At 41.7% G+C, this 22,956-nt stretch overlaps 2 protein-coding genes across 2 annotated transcripts; both read left to right on the forward strand.

Annotated features, from left to right (window-relative positions):
* Positions 1 to 346: 346 nt before the first annotated feature.
* Positions 347 to 9,590, forward strand: LOC311049166 (rano class II histocompatibility antigen, B alpha chain-like). The gene is made up of 4 exons (XM_084062644.1): positions 347 to 480; positions 905 to 1,153; positions 4,003 to 4,284; positions 8,935 to 9,590. Exons 1-4 carry the CDS (start codon positions 414 to 416, stop codon positions 9,063 to 9,065), a joined length of 729 nt encoding a protein of 242 aa, XP_083918770.1. The 5' UTR covers positions 347 to 413; the 3' UTR covers positions 9,066 to 9,590.
* A 5,545-nt stretch (positions 9,591 to 15,135) lies between these two features.
* LOC311048720 (HLA class II histocompatibility antigen, DR beta 5 chain-like) lies at positions 15,136 to 21,821 on the forward strand. The gene is made up of 6 exons (XM_084061990.1): positions 15,136 to 15,346; positions 15,702 to 15,918; positions 17,587 to 17,654; positions 18,695 to 18,808; positions 19,291 to 19,321; positions 19,602 to 21,821. Exons 2-5 carry the CDS (start codon positions 15,761 to 15,763, stop codon positions 19,317 to 19,319), a joined length of 369 nt encoding a protein of 122 aa, XP_083918116.1. The 5' UTR covers positions 15,136 to 15,346; positions 15,702 to 15,760; the 3' UTR covers positions 19,320 to 19,321; positions 19,602 to 21,821.
* The last annotated feature ends 1,135 nt before the right edge of the window (positions 21,822 to 22,956 follow it).

A 22,956-nucleotide genomic window follows, 5' to 3' on the forward strand; every position in this document is an offset into this window, starting at 1 on the left:
ATCAGTAACATGGGGTCAATATGTTGACAACTGCATTGAACATACAGTAAGCTGGATAAAATGTACAGTAAGTCTATATCTTTTTCATATATAGTTTTTTCAAACATATATTATATTTACAAGCTAAACTACGCTATCTGTGCTTATGATAAATATTTTTCTTTCTTTCTTTCTGTCTTTCTGTCTTTCTGTCTTTCTTTTTTTAAGGCATTTCTCTTCAACAGTCCAGAATGTTGTCTTCCTGGAGACAGATGATGCAACATCATATCTTTAATCTGATTGGTTGATTCTTCTAAACGACACAACAAACCCTCCATTTTCTCTCAGACTTCAGAACTGGTCTAGAAGTCAACACCTGTTTATTGATCTGTTTGTTCTGATCAGTTTTTAATCCCTTTATTCAGTTCAGTGTGATGATGAAGATTGTAGCCACCCTCCTCATCCTCTCCTCTGTACTTCACGTCAAAGCCATCTCAGGTGGTAAGTATGTTATATAAAGTATATATATATGTATCTACAATTAAAATATAATATAATCCCAGGTGGTAAGTACATCACATTTATGTTATTATATCAAATATACATTGAAAAAACAAAAACAATGTTGTGGTTCAGGCCAGGGTTTGATGAGAACAAATCTTGATATGTGCAAATAATTAAATAAATCATCACAGCCTGATTTCCACTTCCACATGAATCACTCTCACAATAATATCAAAACATTTCAATCTGTTTCAATGTTAATACAATGTTCCAGTATCTCTGTTTCATAGGAAGCGACTTATAAACCTTTCATTTAATATTCAACTGTAGAACCAAACATTAACATGTGACTGTGTGATGTGTCATTCTCCATTTGAAGAGGTTTGTCTTTAATTTATTTTTTTATTTGTTTTCTTTCCAGCATTCCATGAGGATCTTATGGTAGTAGGTTGTTCAGATACAGATGGAGAGAGCATGTATGGACTGGATGGAGAGGTGAAGATGTATGCAGACTTCACCAAGAGGAAGGATGTGATGGCTCAACCTGACTTCATAGATCCATTCTGCTACGTAGAAGGAACTTATCAGAGGGCTCTGGCCAATCTGGACATGTGCAAAAGCAACCTGAAGATGGGCCGTACTGTCATGAAGGAGCTAACACTGGAACCAGGTATATAGAAATACTAGAATACTATAATAATTAACATAATATAAATTATTAACTACACAACTGTTGAATGTATTTGACCATCAATTAAAACATTTAAATATACCTGTATAGCCAACGTTACGTTTTTAATGTTGAAATATTTTTTTTTATGTTTTCTCAAAAGTGTAAACAATAATATGTTTCATTGTCAGAGAGAGAGAGAGAGAGAGAGAGAGAGAGAGAGAGAGAGAGAGTGTCTAGGGGGTAGGATACAATGGCCACAGTTACATGGACATCATGTATTCATTCAGAATGAACTAATTCCGAATAGAGGAATCCGTTCCACTCACCTGCATATGTTTTCATGGGACCCGAATAGTATTCCTCGTTTACATGACCAAAGCATTCATTCGGAATATAACTTTTGACATGCACAAAGTGGTTCCCGCCTACGCCCGGGCATGGACCAGGGGCCACTACCCAAAGCAGAGCTTCCCCTGGTGGGCATGGGAGGAGGCAATAGCCCCCTTGTGCCTCCGCGGCGGAGGTCTGTCGGTCGTAGGCAGGCCGGGAAGCAACGCACCGACTCCTGGCCAGGCAGCGTTGTATGCGGTACAAGCCTGTGTTCCTTTGTTATCGCCGTTTTAATGCAAAAGTAGCAGATCTACAAGTTCAGACCAGTTTCTTTTTTTGTATTGGTACCAGACACGGTAAAACGTAGGCTAGCCTATACGATTTGTCACATTTCTCATGTTGGTACGATGACGTCATCGCGCATTCGCATGGTCATTATAATAATAAATAATAATACATAAACACCGGACCGCTCATGGTCATTATAATAATAAATGGAGAGAGAGAGAGAGAGCAACACTAGGCCTACAGTTTATGAAACAAGGCACGCTCATTTATGGTAAAAGTACAAAAGTATTGGCATCAAAATATAGGCCTACTTAAGTAGAAAGTATAAGCTACTCATTATGCAGAGTGTCACGTTTTTACCCGCTTGCAGAGCTGCGGGTCTATTTACAGACTGACCTACTAATCGACAGATTTCCGACATGTAATCGACAGATTTTTGCGTGATTGGCTGTCGCTTAAGCCAATGGGGATACTTTCCATACTCTGAACGGGCGGCCTCGTCCTCCCAAGCTATGGGACTAGACACGCCTCTCTCAGTGGATTCTGAGCGCTAGCCGAATTTGGCTAATAGTTAGCTTGTATGATGTTACTAACTAACTGTTTTAGCCAAACGCGGTCTCCATTAGTTATCGACGCAAGTTGCGTTATTAATCCCGTAATTTTCATGTATTGTACATCCCAAAATAAAATGTATTAACCATGTTATGGTGCTGTAATGACTTCATATTTTCGCAACATAATGTCCTTTACACGGACCTTGCAAAAGAGGATCGCTTCCGCATTTTCTTCTTCGTTGGTCCAAATAATGATACGATTGCCAGATTTTTGAGAGAGAAATAAGCAACCAGGTCAATGAAAAAAAAAAGCCTGCCGCAAGCGGGGATATTATGACTTGTCATTTCTTGTTCTTGTATTATTATGAAAAAGCTTTGAAACATGCTGTAACTCATTCACTGTGACGAAAACCCTCTTTCTGCGTCGAGTAGCGCACATTGGTTGAATGCGGAGTCTGTCGCCCTAAAACACAATCGCCCCGGGTCAAAATCCAGCGACCATGGAGCAGCCGTGGATGGCCCGCTCAAAAGGTGCGTGGGGCGGGGTGTTTTGGGACGACCGTTCCGGCTGCCCATATAATGAATTGATGAAGTAAAACTCATCTATTTTCGCTGCAGCTGCGCCCTAATAATGTTGTTTTCATTTATTTTTGTTCACGTATGCTATTAAAATAATGCAGCTATTGCAGTATTGGGCCTTAACATGTGATTAAAATGTATATGTATTTGGCCCCTCATATATAAAATAAATACAAATAATAAAATAGAATCTGATTTAAAATTGAAACTTGCAGCTGATCAATGCGTTTCTGTGTTTACGTGTGGACAGGGATTTAAAAAAAAAATCTTTGTCATGTGGCCAGGGATTCTTTTTAAAAACTGAGGACTAAAATACCTGTTTAGAAAAAGTCTTATTAAGTGACGCTATAGAATAGAATCATTCATTTTATCCCGCAGGAGCGAGCGCTTCTCAGCACCAACCGTGGCCGAATTAGAGATTTGATAGGTCATTTTTGGACAATTCTGACAGCACTACTAAGCACGGACATGCGCAAAGGAATGCATGTATTCCAAACAGACAGGAGCGTTCGGAATAAAGTGTTTACATGGTCAATTCCGATTGGTATATCCCGATTCAAACGGTCTATACCACCCCTCCAAACCCGAATGAAAATTAATTCGGGTCAGACTGGAATGGAATATTCTATTCCAATTGACGTGTTTACATGAGCATTTCTATTCTGAATTAATTCATCCATTCATTCATTCCGAATAGAAGTGTATTCATTCCGAAGAATGAAACTGTCCATGTAACAGCAGCCCATGTAACAGCAGCCAATGAGGCGTTTTAACAATGAGATGTTTTTCAGTCCAAAGACCCCTTAGCTGAGAGACAGACGATGCAGCGACCCCCACTATATTATATAGTGGGGGTCGCTGCATAGTATAGTATATATATTGTATAAAATTATGTTGCAGATTATTATTATTAATATGTTTTGTTTAAGAAAGTTGTCCATGAATAAAAGTCTTAATTTCAAAGCAGTTCACCATATTTAGCTCATTATCTTATCAATATCCATGCTTGTATATTGTATTCCATGGATCCTGGGTCTCCCGAATGATGTAACATCTCTGTGTGTTTGTGTGTTTGTGTATCTTATGTGTCTTCAGATGCTCCTGACACCAAGATCTACTCCAGAGACGAGGTTCAACTGGGAGTGGACAACATTCTCATCTGTCATGTGACTGGTTTCTATCCTGCACCAGTGACCATCACATGGACCAGGGACAACCTCAACCTGACCAGTGACATCACTAACAGCGTTCCATACCTGAACAAAGATGGAACCTTCATCCAGTTATCCAACCTGAAGTTCAGACCAGAGCAGGGAGACATCTACAGCTGTACAGTCAACCACCAGTCACTGCCTGGACCTGAGACCATGATGTGGGGTAAGATCTTCAGAATCATAAGTACAAAGAATACAACTAACAGACCAACCAGCGCTAAATGTATTTTCCATGCTGTCAGTAGGATAAGGAAGTCAATGCTTTCATACTTTTCAAATCATGTTGAGGCTGTACCAGCCCACTGTACATGTTGGCCTGTAACTATTGAACCATACTGTAAGTCATACATGCACCCAAAATGTATTGCTTGGTGTTGCAAGTTCCCATATTGGCCACGCCTTGCTAGATTATTCCCAGAACTCATACACTGCTACACATGATCTCTGGACTCATGTGATATAATGTTTAACGCAGATTTTTGATATTCCATACTGATTAGCTATAATTGTTGTGAGGGACATATGACCAACTCCAAACAACAATTTCACATTGACCAACACACATGTGGAAAATAATGATTTCTTTGGGATCAATATTCACCAAATCAGGTGCACATGATCTAGGTCATGTAACTCATGCAATGAGCGTGTGCACTGGACATTGGGACTTGTCTGATGGTTTACCGCAGAATCAGTGAAATGGCGCATAATTATGTGGGGGTGATTTTTTTTTTTAAAGGGTGCATCACATCGCATAATATGCACATCGCATAATATGCGCATCTCATAGCATCGCATAATATGCGCATCGCATAATATGTGCATCGCATCGCATCGCATATTATGTACATTGCATAATATGCGCATCGCATAATATGTGCATCGCATCGCATAATATGTGCATCGCATCGCATAATATGTGCATCGCAACTACATCCGACAGTGTAATATATATTATTGGGACATGTCTGCTGGTATTTTAATTAGACCCTCCAGAAAAAACTTGATTATGCGATCGCATAATTTACCGCAGAATCAGCAAAATGGCTGTTTTTTTTTTTTAAAGGGCGCATCGCATCGTATCGCATCGCATAATATGCGCATCACATCGCATAATATGATTAGATTAGATGTCTTTATTATCCACAAGGGGAAATTGTTTTGCTCCTCAGGTCAATGCATACATTCAACAAGACAATACATAAATAAACACCACAATTAAAACGCCTTAGCAAAGTACTTCAATAAAAGATTAAAAATTCTAAAAATGTAAAAGAGACTTTAAAAGAAAGGACACTTGTGGAACACCCCGCGTGTTTGTATGTGTCGTGTGTGTGTGTGTGTGTGTGTGTGTGTGTGTGTGTGTGTGTGTGTGTGTGTGTGTGTGTGTGTGTGTGTGTGTGTGTGCGCATGTATGTAAGTCCAGCTCATCCAGGTGCCTGTGCGTGTGTGTGTGTGCATGGGGGGGCACTAAGTCCAGTTTGACCAGGTGAGGTGGATCAGGTATTAGGTAATCTGAGTTCCCAGAAGTTTTCGCCAGCTCTGGCGAGGAACTTCTGGGCCAGAGCCCTGGTATTTGTGGGCGGGATGTACCTTACGCTCTGAATCTGAGCGGACACGCCTCTTACCGGTCTGAGAGCTGTGCAACTCGTCTAAAAAGTCCGACGAGAGGTGAACAGCAGTACACAACAATGGCGGCCGAAATTTCTCAAGGGGAAATTGCTTCCCGTCGATCCTATTTAGATGCAACACCCACTGCATGTGGATCCCGCCCCCTTTTCTTCATTGGCTGTTGATTTGAATCACAATGCAGTGGCCGCGCCCCTGCTGTCCAAGCTCCGACGCTAACCCTCCCAGACTAGGTATTAGGGGGTTTGTGTTTATTTAGAAGCCTAATGGCTGAGGGGATAAAACTGGCACTGCCCTTTGCCTTTCTAAATAGAGAGGCACCATATCTCCTACCCGAGGGCAGGACCTGAAAGCAGGTGCTGAGATTATGAGTTGGGTCTCTCTCTCTCGCGATCTTTCCTGCTTTCTTCACTGTCCTCTGGTCGTAGAAATGCTGAAGGGTAGAGCACTGTACCCCACAGAGCTTAGACCCCAAGGTGGTCATCCTCCGCAGCTTAGCCTTGTTGGTCTGTGAGAGCCCCCCATACCAAGCCAGGAAAGAGAAGGCAAGGTAAGCTATGTGTCCCCTGGGGGGCATCGGTAGATGTGGTCATGACAGAAGATGAGGAGTTGTTGACCTTAACAAACTGCTCCCTTTTGAGGAGGACGTCCATTATCCAGAGGATCATATGAGGGTCTACCTGGAGATCTTTCAGCTTGGTGCAGAGAATGTGGGGCTAGATGCTGTTGAAAGCAGAGGAAAAGTCCACAAAAAGGATCCTGGCATATGCATGTGGTGTCTCCAGTTGACTGTAGGTGGTATTTAGTACAGTTATCACTGCATCCTCCACTGATTGATTTGGCCTATAGGCAAACTGCAATGGATCAAGAGTGGAGCTTACTTGTGTGAGAATGCGTGGTAGCACTAGTCTCTACAAGCACTTTACCACGAGGACAGATGTCAGGGCCACAGGTCGGTAGTCGTTCAGCTCCACATGGTTAGTCTTGGGAATAGGTCGTATCTCTGAACGTTTCCACCGTGTAGGGATGAGAGAGCGGTTAAAGAGTTGACGGAGAACACTGGACAGCTCCTCTGTACACTCCTTCACCAGCCTCCCTTTAATGAGGTCAGGCCCTGGGGCCTTGGATGGATTAATACTCCTCAGGACCTTCCTGACCTCCTCCTCTGTGATGACGACTGGCTGACTCCGCCCCTCCTTGATATCATGCAGGAGTTCGTTCCTCAGCCTTTCTGATGCTGCACCGAAGTCATGGGTGTCAAACCGACAGTAAAATGAGTTCAGTTCGGTGACAAATGCTGCCTCCTCTCCTTCCCTCCTTTCCGTGGTGGTCTTAGCTGGGGTTTTCCCTGTGAGGACATTGAGTCCTTGCCAGGCCTGCCTCAGGTTGCCAGTGTGGAACATGGCCTCCACTTATAGCGTCCTTTGGCCTGGACTACCTCCTTTTTTATTGATGCTTGTGCAGCTCTCCCCTCAACTCTGGTCCTAGCAGCAAAGGCTCTGTTCTTAGCCTCCACTGCCTTTTTCAGTTCAGCTGTGAACGACGGCTTGTTGTTTGGGTAGTGCTTAACAGTCTTTGTTGGAATTAGCATACTCTAACAGAATTTTATATATGAGGTTACTGCTGTGACAGACTGTTCGAGGGAGTGGTCCTGAGTGAAAACCTGCCAGTCTGTGCAGACGAAGCAACCCTGCAGGCTCTGTACGGCCTCACTGGACCACACCTGCACTGTTTTCTGTTTCACCGTCTCCTGCTTTAGCTTTTGTTTGTATGTGGGCAGCAGCTGAATAGCAAAGTGATCTGAGGTGCCCACAGATGATTTCTGCGCACCAGGGGAGGCCGTTTCTAGCTTCTCAATACATTGGTAGACTGTTTGAGCAGCCCTAGTAGCATTAGCATATGCTGGAATATAAACGCCTGTTACGATCACTTGTCCATATTCTCTGGGTAGATAAAATGGGTGCAGGGAAATTGACAACAGTTCAAGCTCATCTGTGCATATTTTTGTCTTTAACGTGCACCGAAGAGCACCAGCGTTCATTTATATAGAAACATACATACTCCCCCTCCTGATTCTTTCACTGTGCTGTTCAGGTCTCTGTCCGCCCGTATTGGGCCTGTAAAACCGTGTAGCTGGAGAGTGTCATTGTTTGACTCCTCAGTTAACCAGCTCTCTGTAAAGCAAAGAATGCATGCATCCCTGTATTCTTTAAAGTATCGGATGTTGATGTTTAGAGCATCCATCTTGTTACATAATGATCTAACATTGGCGAGGATAATCGTCGGGAGCGGTAGCTTTGTTTTGCGTCTCTGGAGTTTCCTCCGTAATCCGCATCGCTTGCCTCTTTCTTCTCTGTCCGCGAGGCGCGTCCTTGCGCCCACGGAACGGCTCTCTGCAGTCTCGGAGCGGCTCTCTGCAACCGCGGAGCTGTTCTTTCCACCCGCAGCCGCGGGACTTTTCTTTTTGCCGGTAATGTATCCAAGTCGATATTCCCCTCACTGTATTGTTTAATCTCGAGGAGTTGCTCTCTGGGGTAGGAGATGTTTTGCTGTTCACTCATTTCCTCATTCGGCGTTCAGCCTCGGTGAGAAAACTTAGTCCATTCATTTTCTAATCCAATACACCTCTTTGAGGATCGAAGCACTTAAACTAACAAACAGCTAGCAACAATAAACTGGACATAAAAAACAATAAACAGAACACTAACCAACAAACAAACGCTCTGGCGGTCGCGAGTCGCCAGCAGCGCATCGCATCACATAATATGCGCATCGCATCGCATAATATGTGCATCGCATAGCATAATATACGCATCGCATCTCATAGCATCGCATAATATGCACATCGCATAGCATCGCATAATATGCACATTGCATAATATGCACATCACATCGCATAATATGCACATCGCATAATATGCACATCGCATAGCATCGCATAATATGCACATTGCATAATATGCACATCACATCGCATAATATGCACATCGCATAATATGTTCGCATATTTCGCAACTACATCCGACAGTGTAATATATATTATTGGGACATGTCTGCTGGTATTTTAATTAGACCCTCCAGAAAAGTGATTATTACTTGTGTGTGTGTGTGTGTGTGTGTGTGTGTGTGTGTGTGTGTGTGTGTGTGTGTGTGTGTGTGTGTGTGTGTGTGTGTTTCTCTCCAGATGTGGATCATCACATCCCAGGTCAGCCCGGTTTGGGTCCAGATGTGTTCTGTGCGGTGGGGCTGACCCTGGGTCTGCTGGGGGTTGCCATGGGAACCTTCTTCCTCATCAAAGGAAATGAATGCAACTAAAATCATCATACTCATGTTATAAATAACGTATGTAACTTTCCTCTTCTGCCCCGGATTTGAACCTGGTTTCCTGCGCAAGTGCTGACATTTTTACCATTGAGCTAATAGAGCCTGCCTGCTTGCTCAGGGGATAAATTGAATATTGACCTTCAGGTCAAAATTCATGTAAAATCCCGTGTCTAGGTGAGACATGAGCTTTGACACAATCTAAATGTCTCAATAGAAGAGCAGGGAGACAAAATACAACCACCCCAATTATACAAGTTATATTGTATTAACATACTCTACTATACAGATGTATAAGTTATATTGTATTGACCTACTCTACCGTACAGATTGTATAAGTTATATTGTATTAACATACTCTACCATACAGTTTGTATAAGTTATATTGTATTAACATACTCTACCATACAGATTGTATAAATTATATTGGATTAACATACTAAATAAAAAAATAAATTGCATAGTGCCACTTTAACATCATCTCCTTGTCTGGACACATGCTGTTTATTATCACATTTTCATAAATTAACAGGTCTGTAGGATACAATTGATCTTACATTTTGCCATCAATATTAAAATCAAGATTTTGTTGTGTGATTAGGTGATGTTATAAACAACATTTTGAAAATCTGTTTATGAATCAATGATTAGAATGTATTTATTACAACGTTTCGGTCGCTCAGACCCTCTTCAGGCATAAAGAAGCAGCTGGTACACAGCTAGTGTATATGACAACTCTCAGAAAGGCGAGGGCCAATCAAAGCCATACGCCAATACGTTACCATGGAGCAGGGGGCGGCCCATATAGGTGAGTGAAGCTGGCATTTTTTCCACGGTAAAAGGAATATTCTTACAGAATATGAGAATAAAATATAGCTGCAAAAAAACAATTAAATAAGTCAGTAGAAAGGTATTACAATCATGAATACAATACCTATAGGGTCTACTGAGTGAGGCAGAATATATAAACATGGATATAGCAACGAATAAAAGCAAATAATGCCCCCCTGTCCCAGGGGGGTATAATATCCAATAAATGTATTGGGGGTCAGACCTACTAAATTACAGGTGTAAGGGTCTAACCTCCAAATACACCAGTAGGACATCACACACAAAAAAACAGCATGGTTAAAATACTGTTGATCAGGACAAAAAAACAGGAAATGTATAAAAAATACCCAAAGGCATGAAGCCTAAAAGTCACAACATCACATTTAGTAGAAGTTTGACATTTAGAGTCAAAGAGAATCTCTTATGTTTCTCCCGCGTTTGTTAACAAAGAGTGGGGGGAATTATGTGATAATTCCGGATCAGACTGTAGAAAATGCTAAAGTTTCTTGAAAACTGACCGGATGTGATAGGAATATGGGGAATAATTGGTGATACAAGTAACTGAGAAGTTCACAATCGGGGATTCTGTAGCTGAATTAAACCCCTGCTCAACCCATTTTGTTGGGTAGCCCCTTTGAATAAATTGTTGTTTCATCTCACTGGATTTATTCATATAGTCATCTGTTGTGTAACATATTCTATGGAGTCTGTAAAATTGTCTTTTTGGGGGCTGTGGGGTGTACGCTCTTGGCCAACAGTAATGCGTTTCTGTCTGTGTCCTTTCTATATAAGGTGGTTCATTAGGAAAGACAAAGCATCGGACAAAAATAGGTTTACGGTTGTTTATTTTGTCGTGAGGAGATGCCGGGCCATTTCCCACTTGCAGATCTGCTATTTTCAAGCTGGTGCAGGCAGCAGGTTCCCTGGTGCTTTTTCCACACAGCATTCGCAAATGTATATGAATGTTTTTAATTATCAGCTGTGCATGTTAAAGTACTGAAGATTGTTGGCATGGGCAATTATATACTTTCATTAATTAATTAATAACCTTTATCACACACCGAGTGTGCGTGATGATCACCCTAGGTCTAGGAGCTCTGAATCGGCATGTTGATGCCGTCCTTCCACCCCTCTCGAGAGGAGCACGGCACCGGACGGGTCTTCGGACGGTGCTGCGGTCCTGTGTGTGTGTGTGTCTTTTTTTTTATTACTAAATAATCAGTGTATATATAATGATGTCGCTCCACAAGCGAAGCATCAAACTATGAAATAAACTATCTGTCTGTCTACGGGCTCCGGCCTTGGAGGGAGCGGGACTCCCGCAGTCACCTCTGCCCCAAGACAGCAGCTGCTGAGCGGCGAGACGAGAGGCGAACGTCTGCAAAAAAACAGGAAATACTGCAACATGATTTTTTCTTTTAACTTGTTAATTTGTGTATATAAAATATAGATTCCCTGTCGAATCTCATAATTACACCAACATTGTTCTTGTGAAGTAGTTAGTTTGTGCTTTTTTATTGAGATTTGGTCATTTCTTGCACAGGGAACCACCGAGATGTGCTCGCCGTGATCGGCCTCCTATGACGGGCTCCACGGAGAGCAGCATCGGGGGGTAGCGACCAGGCGGCTCGTTGAGTAATTTAGCAGCTTGTTTAGAAACATTCTGTAGATTTTTTATCCATAAATAGGTTATGTAGTAACTAAATATAGACTTATTTCTCATCTACAGCTGCTATTTTTCATTTTTGACTTCATAATGCGCATCTGCCCATACAGCCCGTTTTTGTCTCGCCTCGAAAAAGCACACTTTGAGGAGACTTGAGTGACAGCTTCTTGGACACGCCCAGTTGGATAAAAAAAACGCCAATTCAAATGGATTTCTGCGTTTTTTCACAAAGGCGTCCTTTGGTGTGGACGCAGCATTAGGTCATCACTACACGCAAGCGTGGAATGTGCGTCTTAGATGGCCAAGGGCACGAACAGCATGGAATGCTGGCGTGGTCATCTAAGGTCATCACTGCATGCAAGCATGGAGTATGCGGCTTAGATAGTCAAAAGCACTGGACACGGGATGGCAGGTGTGATTAGGGGGGGTGTGAAGATGCAAGGTGCTAAGTGAAAGTAGTGAGCTTTCTCCCAGCGAACTTCGAAGAGGTGCCATGAGTCGGGGTGGAGTGGCAGGACCTTAAAGGCGGAGGTAATATCTGCTTTGGATAGCTAGGCCCCGCGGCCTGCGAGACGGATAAGGGTGATGGCATGGTCGACAGTGGCATACTGGAGGGAGTAGTCTTCACTGGGGATGAGACTATTATACTGGGGACGTTGGTGCCATGGGGTGAGGAGAGGTCAATGATGAGTCGTTTCTTGCCGGAGTATTTGTGGGTGGCTATGCCGATGGGGGTGATACAGTAGGTGAGGAATGGAGGGGAAGAGAATGGGCCGATCATGAAACAATTTTTCACTTCTTTTTGGAGGAGGGTTATGACTGTCTCTGGGTCGGTGGTGGCTGATGGTTGCTGCGTGTGTTTGGATGAGGGTGTGGTGATGAGTCCGGGGGAAAATCCAAAATTGAGGCTGTCTATGAAGAAACGGATGAATTGGGGATTGGGATGGTTGGAGAGTTCCAGCAGCCTGCTGCAGGTAAAGGGGTTGAGCGGTGGGTAGGATTGCGGGATGAAAGTAAACAAAGGTCCGGGAGCGGGAGTGGGACCGGAACCAGCGTACAAATCGTTGTCGTCTGAGGCGTTGATTGTGAAAACAATAGCCATTCTGAAGCTTTGTAGCTAATGTTTAGCAAGAAAGCTAAGAGCAGAATAGTTCACTTAGAAATAGATTCTAAATTCTCTCAGTAGCGAGCATCAGTAGTGTGCTTGTTTACTGGAAACTATGCACACCACCATTTTTGAAATCTGGGTTTAAATGCCACAGGGGTTGGCAGGGGAGGAGTTTTCAGCTTGATTGGAGATAGGTGAGTGGTTGGCACAGGGTGGCACGGGGTGGAGTTGCCAGTGGCTGGTTAGAGTTGTGTATGGTTGTAATATATCTTTTCCAGGCTAAAGTCGGAAGTGAAGACGAAATGTCTCTTAAAGCTATTAAGTAACTCTAGAGAGTACAGAAGTCCGGACGTCACTCGTTCATCCCCTGGGTCGCGGAAGTAATTTCTCCATGGAGAATAACAGTGGGTCATCTCGTCTCATATAAGAAATGTGGTCCAAAAATAAACAAACTGTCTCTGTGATATTGTCAGGGAGGTGGCTCAATATCGTTTATGATAGTCAATTACTCATATTTGATACAGTCTGTTTCTGGCGAAAATGTTACTAATACGGCGGAAGTAACATTAACGTTTTCTCACCGTCAGTTGATGCTTCATCAAACCGCCGGGATCATTTGTTTATTTTTGGAACACTGTTCTTATTTGACACGATATTAAACACGTCTATGGGAATTCAGAATGGGGGGAAAAAAACGCGACCCAGTTAGGATGCGTAAATTACGTCAGACTTCGGTGCTCTATAAACCTGTGCAACTCGTCTATAGTCCCTTGGAAAATACAAAAAATGACATCAATGTATCTATAGTACTTTAGAATTTGTGGGAGGTACATATTTTTCTCAAGGTTAATGACAAAGTTCTCGAGATAACCCATAAAGAGATTAATTAGGCGCACAAATGGTACCCATACTAACCCCAGAGGTATCGCCATCAAAACAGAAATGATGGTACTTCATTACAAAGGTTGGCAATACAGTACATTTGTTTGGAGGGTTGACTGTCTGATCACGGTTTTGTAGGAACTGATTCAAGACCTCTAGACCTTCAGAGTGTGGTATATTGATGTAGAGGCTGGTGGTGTCCAAGGTTAGCAGAAATGTGTCAGTAAGAAGGTCAGTTACAGAAGTTAATTTGTTTATACAATCTGTGAAATCCTTAATATAAGCAGGCAAACTTGAACAAAAGGTTTAGTAAAATAATCAACAAAGGCCGATAGAAGAGATAACAGAGAATCTGTTTGTGCCACAATAGGGCGTCCTGGAGGATTTATTAAGGATTTGTGTATCTTAGGGAGCGCTTACCATCTGTCACAACCTTAAGGGACTTTCTTTTGTACCTGCAAGTGGTGTGAATATTTTTGGTTTAAAGGTGGATTTGTTCAAATGCTTTAAGCAAATAAAACTGAGACATTTCTTCTCAAAGAACACAGACTAACACAAAAGTAAAAAAAAAACGCAAAAGTCGTAAAAGTCGTCTTTGGTAGTGTGCTACCTTCTTGGAGACGGCAAAAGATAAGGGATGGATTACAAATTCTGAATGAGATTTTCTGCATTGCCAACACCCTATCAGTATTTTCTTTAAGCTTTGCCTGCTTATATTAAGGACTCCATAGATTTTATAAACAAATTAGCTTCCGCAAGTGACTTTCTTACTGACACATTTCTGCTAACCTTGGACATCATGACATCCTCATATGGGGGTGCTCCTTCCATTCCGACATCTCGCCACTCCGACTAGTGGCTTCCGCGTGCGGTTAGGGTTAGGGTTAGGGTTAGGTATAGGGTTCGTTAACGTCGGAAAGGCGAAATGCACCCCCTGATATGAATCGGCACTGAGCCAGATTTTCAACAGTAAGATAATACTTAGGTGGAGTACTCTTTGTATTTATTTTATTTTTAACTTATGTAAAAGTAGCAAAACCACAATGTAGAATTACTCTGTTACAAGTAAAAGTCCTGCAATAAAACTTTCACTTGATTAAAATCACAGTATAGTAAATAGAACATATTATATACAGCATATTAGCTTCTTTCCATTAGAAATCAAATGTTAACCTGCTGTAGTTTTGGTTTGACGTCTGCCTGGTAACAAGTGATGAGAGTGAATAATGTTATTTCATTGGTTGTTGTGGAGTAGAGACTGCTAAACAAGTGAGAAAGTGTTCCGTTCCACATCAGAATGTCAACTGATCAACACTTTAACTAAACATCTCAACTCAACATGACTTCAAGTAAACTGTGGCTCCATGTTTCACTGTGTTTCTTCTGTTTGCACGGAGCAGGTAAAGTTTATTTAATCACTTGATAATTCACACATTATTCACACATCTGTATAATATCACTGTATTGATATTATAGAGATAATAATATTGATGACATTTTAATTGTCTGTTTCCAGATGTATTTCCATTCTATATGACTGGCCGCTGTGTGTTTAACTCCACTGATCTGAAGGACATACAGTACATATTCTCAATGAATTTCTATAAACGAGAGATCAACAGGTTTGACAGCAGGGTGGGGCAATGGGTTGGCTACACTGAGTTTGGTGTGAAGCAGGCAGAGAGCATTAATAAAGATCCTGGACAGATAGATTACTGGAAATCACAGCTAGAGACCTACTGCAAACCCAACGTTGAGAACGACTACTCCATGCTCTGGAGAAGACAGGTGAGCTGATCTCAGACCAGCACTAAACACTCAATCACCTCATAAACTATAACATGACATCATTCATTAATATCCAGAGATGACTCATGCTGTCAACATGATTGTAAAACATTGATCCATGTGCCGAAGCATTTGTAATTTGTTAAAAAAATTGACAAAAGGCTTTAATGATTTGTACAAATGACTATGATGATGTGAAGGTTGAACAAGTAGTTTTCAGTTCTGATCAGAGAAATGTGTAATAATGAGATTTATAATACTGTGTAGAATTATTATAAATCAATAATAATACATTATTATTATTATTATTATTATTATTATTATTATTTATTTATTTATTTTCTTGTTGTTCCAGTCATTCCCAAAGTGAGACTGGCCTCAGAGACGCCCCCTCGTGGTGGTAAACACACTCACATGCTGAGGTGCAGCTCCTACAGCTTCTATCCTAAACTCATCCTGGTGACCTGGCTGAGAGGTGAAGAACCTATCACCTCTGATGTGTCCACTACTGATGAGCTGCCTGATGGAGACTGGTACTACCAGTACCACGCCTACCTCGAGTACACACCCAGGTACACACCTAACACACACCTATACATAGAAATACATACCTAATATACAATTATACATAGAAATACACACCTACCGTAATAGACACCTATAGAAACACACACACACACACACACACACACACACACACACACACACACACACACACACACACACACACACACACACACACATAGATCTACAAGCATCCATAACTTGATAGTAGATCTACAGGCACACATGACATGATATTAGATCTACAAGCACACATAGCATGAGTAGATCTACAAGCACACATAACATTATAGTAGATCTACAAGCAGATGTGTGCATCATAGAAAAGCAGCCAACCATCCATCCATCTTCAACCGCTTATCCAGAGTCGGGTTCCCAGGTCAGTGTAATCCCCCCATCTGGTCCTTGATCTGCCCCGGGGTCTCTTCCCAGTGGTACATTTAGTGAGGACCTCCCTAGGGAGACGCTCGGGGGGCATACGCACTAGATGCCCGAACCACCTAAGCTGGCTCCTTTCCAAGCGAAAGCTCTATTCCCAGTCTCTCTCGGGTGACCGAACTTCTCACCCTATCTCTAAGGGAGATCCAGCCACCCGTCTTAGAAAACTCATTTTGTCCGCTTGTACACACAACCTTATTCTTTCGGTCATGACCCACACTTCATATAGGTGAGAGCAGGAACGAAGATAGCTCGGTAGACCGAGAGCTTTGCCTTCTGGCTCAGCTCTCTTTTCGTCACCACAGTGCGGTACAGCCACTGCAATACCGCTCCTGCTGCTCCAATTCTCCGGCTGATCTCCTGCTCCGTCCTCCCCGATACTTATATCGGGGAGGACGAGATACTTATACTCTTTCACCTGGGGCAAAGCCTCATTCCCTACCCGGACTGCACAACCACACATACCAACCATCACAAGTTTATGTTTATATCAAATGGAATAATCAAAGCCACTGTAAACTAGTAGCCTATAATTGAACCAATGAAAATTAAAATTCACTTCTGACTAAACCTCCTAACTCCATTGGATCCTCAAACTATCAGTCAAACCACCTAACTCCAACTTGTGGAGATACCGAGATAGATGTTTTGTCCATCATTGATTAGAAAGATGGAGTCAGAAAGAAAAAGAAAGCCTATGTCCACATGAATGGTAAAAAAAAACCTCCTAACTCCACTTGAGCTGTATTTGGGTAAAGTGATGACAATATAAAGACACATTCAAGTATCTGACAATGTATTAAGTCACCAAACCAACTTTGATGATGCAGCATGTGGTATGTGTTATATATTTTTTCATTTCCTGAAATGTTAATATTTTGGACATCGCTGGTTTCTGCCCGACAGCAGAGATATGTGTTATATATTTATATATAAATATCTGTAAAACCCACACACACACAACGTAAAGGATGTTCAATAGCACTGATTTATTAAAGAACATAAAAAAGTTGAAAAACAAAGATAGGAGGTTTTCACCCGACAGCAACAATATTATACCTGTATATCCAAAAACTAAGATACATACGCGTGTGTGTGTGTGTGTGTGTGTGTGTGTGTGTGTGTGTGTGTGTGTGTGTGTGTGTGTGTGTGTGTGTGTGTGTGTGTGTGTGTGTGTGTGTGTGTGTGCGTGCGTGTGTGTGTGTGCGTGTGCGTGTGTGTATGTGTGTGTGTCACAGATCAGGAGAGAAGATCTCATGCATGGTGGAACATCCAGGCCTGACTGAACCTCTAATTGTGGACTGGGGTTAGTTACTCTACTGTAATCCATTACTGTCATCATGACTGAACCTCTAATGGTGGGCAGCAGGACACAGTGAATATAGAGTTACAAGACCTCCTATCAGGGCTGACTGTACCACTTTCTCCTCTGTCTCTTAATATGTAGAAACCAGTGTCTCTTTCTTTCCAGCTCAACAAAAGACACTGGACAACACCAAACCCTTAAATTCAATTAATTATTTCAATTAACTAAAATCTTTTTATTTACCTGCTGTGGTGAAGCTGGCATAGGGTGCTGCTGCTACGTTGGGTGCTGCTGCTACTTCAGCTGTGGTGAAGCTGGGTGCAGGATGCTGCTGGTACGCCTGCTGTGGTGAAGCTGGCATAGGGTGCTGCTGGTACGTTGGGTGCTGCTGGTGCACCAGCTGTGGTGAAGCTGGGTGCAGGGTGCTGCTGGTATACGTTGGGTGCTTATCGTTTTATTTGATGGCCTTCCTTTAAACCAATTCAGTGACTTTGATTGGTGCAGGGCCGAGCATGGATCAGATTGTAAATACCATAATTCATTTATTTCACTGCAGATAGTCTCCATATTACATTTTAAATCATCCTTAACCCTTAAATTCAATTAATTATTTCAATGGACTAAAATCTTTTTTTATTTGATGGCCTTCCTGACCTGGCATTTGACCTTTGTAGCCTCAAAAAATTGACAACACCAAAGGCCAAGTGGCCTTGACCCTAAAATGACGAAATTCCAGGTCTGCCTCCTTCTGTATACACTACATACAGAACACAGTGAATATAGAGCTACAAGACCTCATATACACTGAAGAACATAGTGAATATAGAGTTACAAGACCTTATACTACATACAGAACAGAGTGAACACTTAAACCAAACAGGGAGCAGAAAAGGGTAATACATGTTAAAAAGCTGACCATAGAGAGACTGAGGAGAGAACCCTAACACATCTACTGTTACTGTTACTCAGCTGTCATCTGCTGTCATAATATCAAATAATATGATGTAATAAATATGATGTCATATAATGTGTATTATCAGATGACTCCATGCCAGAGTCAGTGAAGAACAAGCTGGCCATAGGAGCATCAGGTCTGGTTCTGGGTCTGGTCTTGTTCCTGTCTGGATTCATCTACTTCCAGTGGAAGAAAAGAGGTGATTTAACTGTTTAATTATTGCTAATTATTATGTTTAATTAATTATCTACCAGTCGAAGAAAATAGGTGATTTAACTGTTTAATTATTGCTCATTATTATGTTTAATTAACATGTTTTATTCATTATCTACCACCAGTGGAAGAAACAAGGTAAACGTGTAACAAGTTGTAGTCAGATTGATCAGATTGATTAAATTGATCAGATTGATCAGATTGATCAGATTGATCAGATTGATCAGATTGATCAGATTGATCAGATCGATCAGATCGATCAGATCGACTTAGTTGATCAGATTGATTAAATTGTTCAGATTGAGGTGTAACAGTCACACCCAGCTCAGAGACCAGTTAGTTTGGACTCAGGCCAGGTGTGACTTTCTAAACCATCGCCTTCTGTCTGTCTGTCTGTCTGTCTGTCTGTCTGTCTGTCTGTCTGTCTGTCTGTCTGTCTGTCTGTCTGTCTGTCTGTTCTTCTATCAGGTCTTATTCTGGTGCCGACAACCAACTGAAGGTGAAAAACTACATTTTGACATGCTTATAAAACTGTTCAGAATTTATCAAACTGATAAAACTAGTGCACAGCTTTATAAAAGTATTAATGGTTAATGGTAATTAATGGTTGATTTTGTCCTATAGTTAAGTTGAATTCTTATTGGTTGAATTTTCTCCACAGTTAAAGTCAAATTCTCCTTGGTTAAAATACTTCCTACAGTTAATAAAGTGTAATTCTTATTGGTTGTTTATTGTCTTTGAACAGAATGGTTGTAACTGGATGTTTGTGTCTTCTTCAGAGATGCTGACATGCCCCCTGGTGGAGAGAAGGAGGAAACACACGTGTGTCCAATCAGCTTGGAAAACGGGTGGCAAACTCACACCGGAAGTTCAGTGAAATAACATTGGAGTCAATGAGAGCCGGCTGGACTAGCTTATGAACAAACACTATTTCTGATTCTGATACGATTGCGACCGTTGTCATATAATCAGTTCAGGAATATAAAAGAAGACATCACAGGTTGTTTTATAATCACTTGTTTTTCGATGTGCACAGTACATCATTTAATTGAGGCATCTAAACCAAGGGCGTATGGTCACTGGGGCCAGCGAGGCCATGGCCCGGTCAGTAGAAACCATGCTTGCCCCTGTGTAGGGCAAGATCCGCCAGTGGAAAAAAACAAAAATCAACATAACAACATTAGCAGCCCGTCACCCTGACTGCCTAGATCGAATTAATTCGATATTAGCTTATCATCACTTGCCTGCCTAGATCGAATTAATTCGATATTAGCAAAAAAATAATTTTTCAAAAAAAATTCAAAATTTTTTTTTTTTTTTTTTTACTTTTTTTTTTTTCTTTTGGACCCAAAGACCAAGGAGATATGAATTTTCGAAGATCTTTACTCTCATCCACTTCCTTGTTAACTTAAAACTTTAAAATTTTGTATCTCGGCTCTTGAGTACTTTTTTTTTCCCATTGAAAAATCTCTGGCATGAATAACAGAGATTTTGAAAATAATTCTGGCAGTCAATGTGTTAAGTCGCCTTTGTTTTCAAATGGGGCTCATTTGCATTCGGCCGAATTGTTAATGAGTGGCCATTAGAAAACCAGTTTAGCCGTCAAACCGGTTCTCCATTGCACAGAGACGCGCACCTCTCCATTCAGAAATGTAATAGAAGAACCGTCGTCCTGAAACACCCTGCCCCGCGTCTAAACCGGTGGCCTCGGTCCGCGAAAAAAATGGGCCAGTGTGTTTTGGGACGAGCGTTCCGTTTTCCACCTCGGTAATTCTCAATAGACTTATCAGCCTTTGTTGTGCGAACCCCCACCGCGATGTGATATGTGATGTGTGATATTATGTCTTCTTTTATTTTCCGGCGGGGACATAGATTGGTGAAGCAATCGGAGGACGCGGCTGCTCCGGGCGCCTGGGTTTGGATCCGCCCTTCGAGACCATGGATTGCTCTCGTTCTCTCAGTCTACTGAAGTCCTGACCTCACTGCCAGTAGAGGGCGCTTTTCCGAAGGTTCGTGGCTTTACTTTTTGTGTTGATATCCTCATTGGGGAATCTTAGATCGCTTCATATAAGAACTGTGTTCCAAAAATAAATACACCACCCTGGCGATTTTACTCATATGGATATGAAGCATCGACTGAAGGTGTAAATGTACACATTTAACCAAAGAGTAACACAATATAAACACTAGAAACGAGTCAAACAACCCAAAGACTACATTTCCCATGAACGCGGCTGCTGTAGGGACAGTGATTTCAGACCCGGAAGTAGTAGTTCTTAAGACTTTTAAGGCAGAATTAATTCCATTTTCGCCAGAAACAGGCTGTATCAAATATGAATGAATAGCATAAACGATGCAGAGCCACCCTCCTGACAAAAACGCCAGGGTGGTGTGTTTATGTTTGGAACACAGTTCTTATATGACGTGATCTAAGATTCCCAAATGGGGATTTCAACACAAAAAATAAAGCCACGAACCCGTGAAACAGCGGCCTCTAGTGGCAGTGACGTCAGACTTCGGTGCTCTATAGTGATTATTTATAAGCTGGTCCACCTGGCCCTCATTGACTCCAATGTATTCCATCCACCTCCCGGCTGCAGTTTGCCTCCCAGTGAGACCAATCTGCCGGCTGGAATTGCTGGGATTGCTGCGATTATGCGAATATACGCAAAATTCGGACTCATTCCGAATAATTAAAAGACGCTTTTTCGCTTCGCTTTTTCGCTCCATGGAAGCTTGCATTGACTTTATAAGGTTTTTTAAAAAAAACGTATTATTCGCATGAAAAAAATCGCCCCCGGTGTGTAAGGAGCTTCACAGTTACATAACTGTAAGGGTCAATTTGGAACCCCCTCAAGTAACCCAGTGGGTCCCTGTTTTATAAAGAATGATACCTATATATCTACCGTATATTCTTTCCGGTTTTTACTAGATGAGTGCATGCCGTTTTTTTATCAGTTTTTTATCAATGAAGCCCTGATTAAGACCTTAGTGGTCCAAACACGTCGGCTATTGTAATGATTTAACAAGGATAATAAAGGCTTTTAAACATAATTCATTCCTAGTTGACTTTCTCAGTTTGGAGTTCCTGGAGAGCTTTGTTCCCTGTCCTGTTTGTTTAACAGTTTGAACGTCTTCTTTATTTATGAATGAACTGAGTCCAAGATGCCACAGTCCTGTCAGAGTGGTGTCTCTGTATACTGTACATACATGTTGTCCATTGTCCCTAGTGTAGAGCAGTGGTTCCCAAACTAGGGGGTCGGGGCCCCCAGGGTGGTCCTCAAATTATTTTTTGGGGGGTCCCCAGATGATTAGCTTAATGTGCAACATTGTTTTCTCACTCAACAGTAAACAAACCAACAGTATACGTGTATACAGGGTATCTACACATTTATAAAGTGACAATTTAATGACTTTTAAGACCTTTTTAATACCAAATAGCACGTAAGAAAGAGGCAAACATTGTGAAAATAGCCGATCTACAAGCTTGTAGTTTGGCCATTTTGATTGATTGATTGAATACTTTATTAGCAGTTTGCAAAAGAAAAAGCACAGGAAAGTAGAGTTCAATACAAGGTCTGTTGAGGATTTTGAACCCACGAAAGCCTATGGCTTGTTTCCATTCTCCCTCTAGTGTCTACTGTAGGTATAAGACGCAGGTTGAGCTTCCACTCTGAGAGATGTTTGTCCATTTGTTCTTCTCTTTATCCGTTCTCTCACTCTATCACTATGTATCACTCCATCCACCCATCCATCCATCCATCCATCTATCCATCCATCCATCCACCCATCCATCCATCCATCCATCCATCCATCCATCCATCCAATCATCCATCCATTCAATTCTAATCCAGTAGTTACTCTAACTTTTAAATTTCAAGGATCCCTTGAAATTGAGGGATTAAAAGCATCCCTGGCTAATAAGCCAAATATGCCTTAATACATGGTAATTGTCCTCTATAACTAAAATGTAAAATTAAAAACACCTTAAATATTTTTTTTATTTTAGAAATAGTTCATCTTTCACTCAGTAGGGGCAATGCCCATTGCAAGTTGATGATGTCATTTGTCCATGTTTGGTTTAGCCCTATGGAATGTATGGAATGCATGTGAAAATAAAAAACAACTTAACAA

The sequence above is a fragment of the Gymnoscopelus microlampas genome, assembly GCF_963454915.1.
Source record: "Gymnoscopelus microlampas genome assembly, chromosome: 7".
Lineage (NCBI taxonomy): Eukaryota > Metazoa > Chordata > Actinopteri > Myctophiformes > Myctophidae > Gymnoscopelus > Gymnoscopelus microlampas.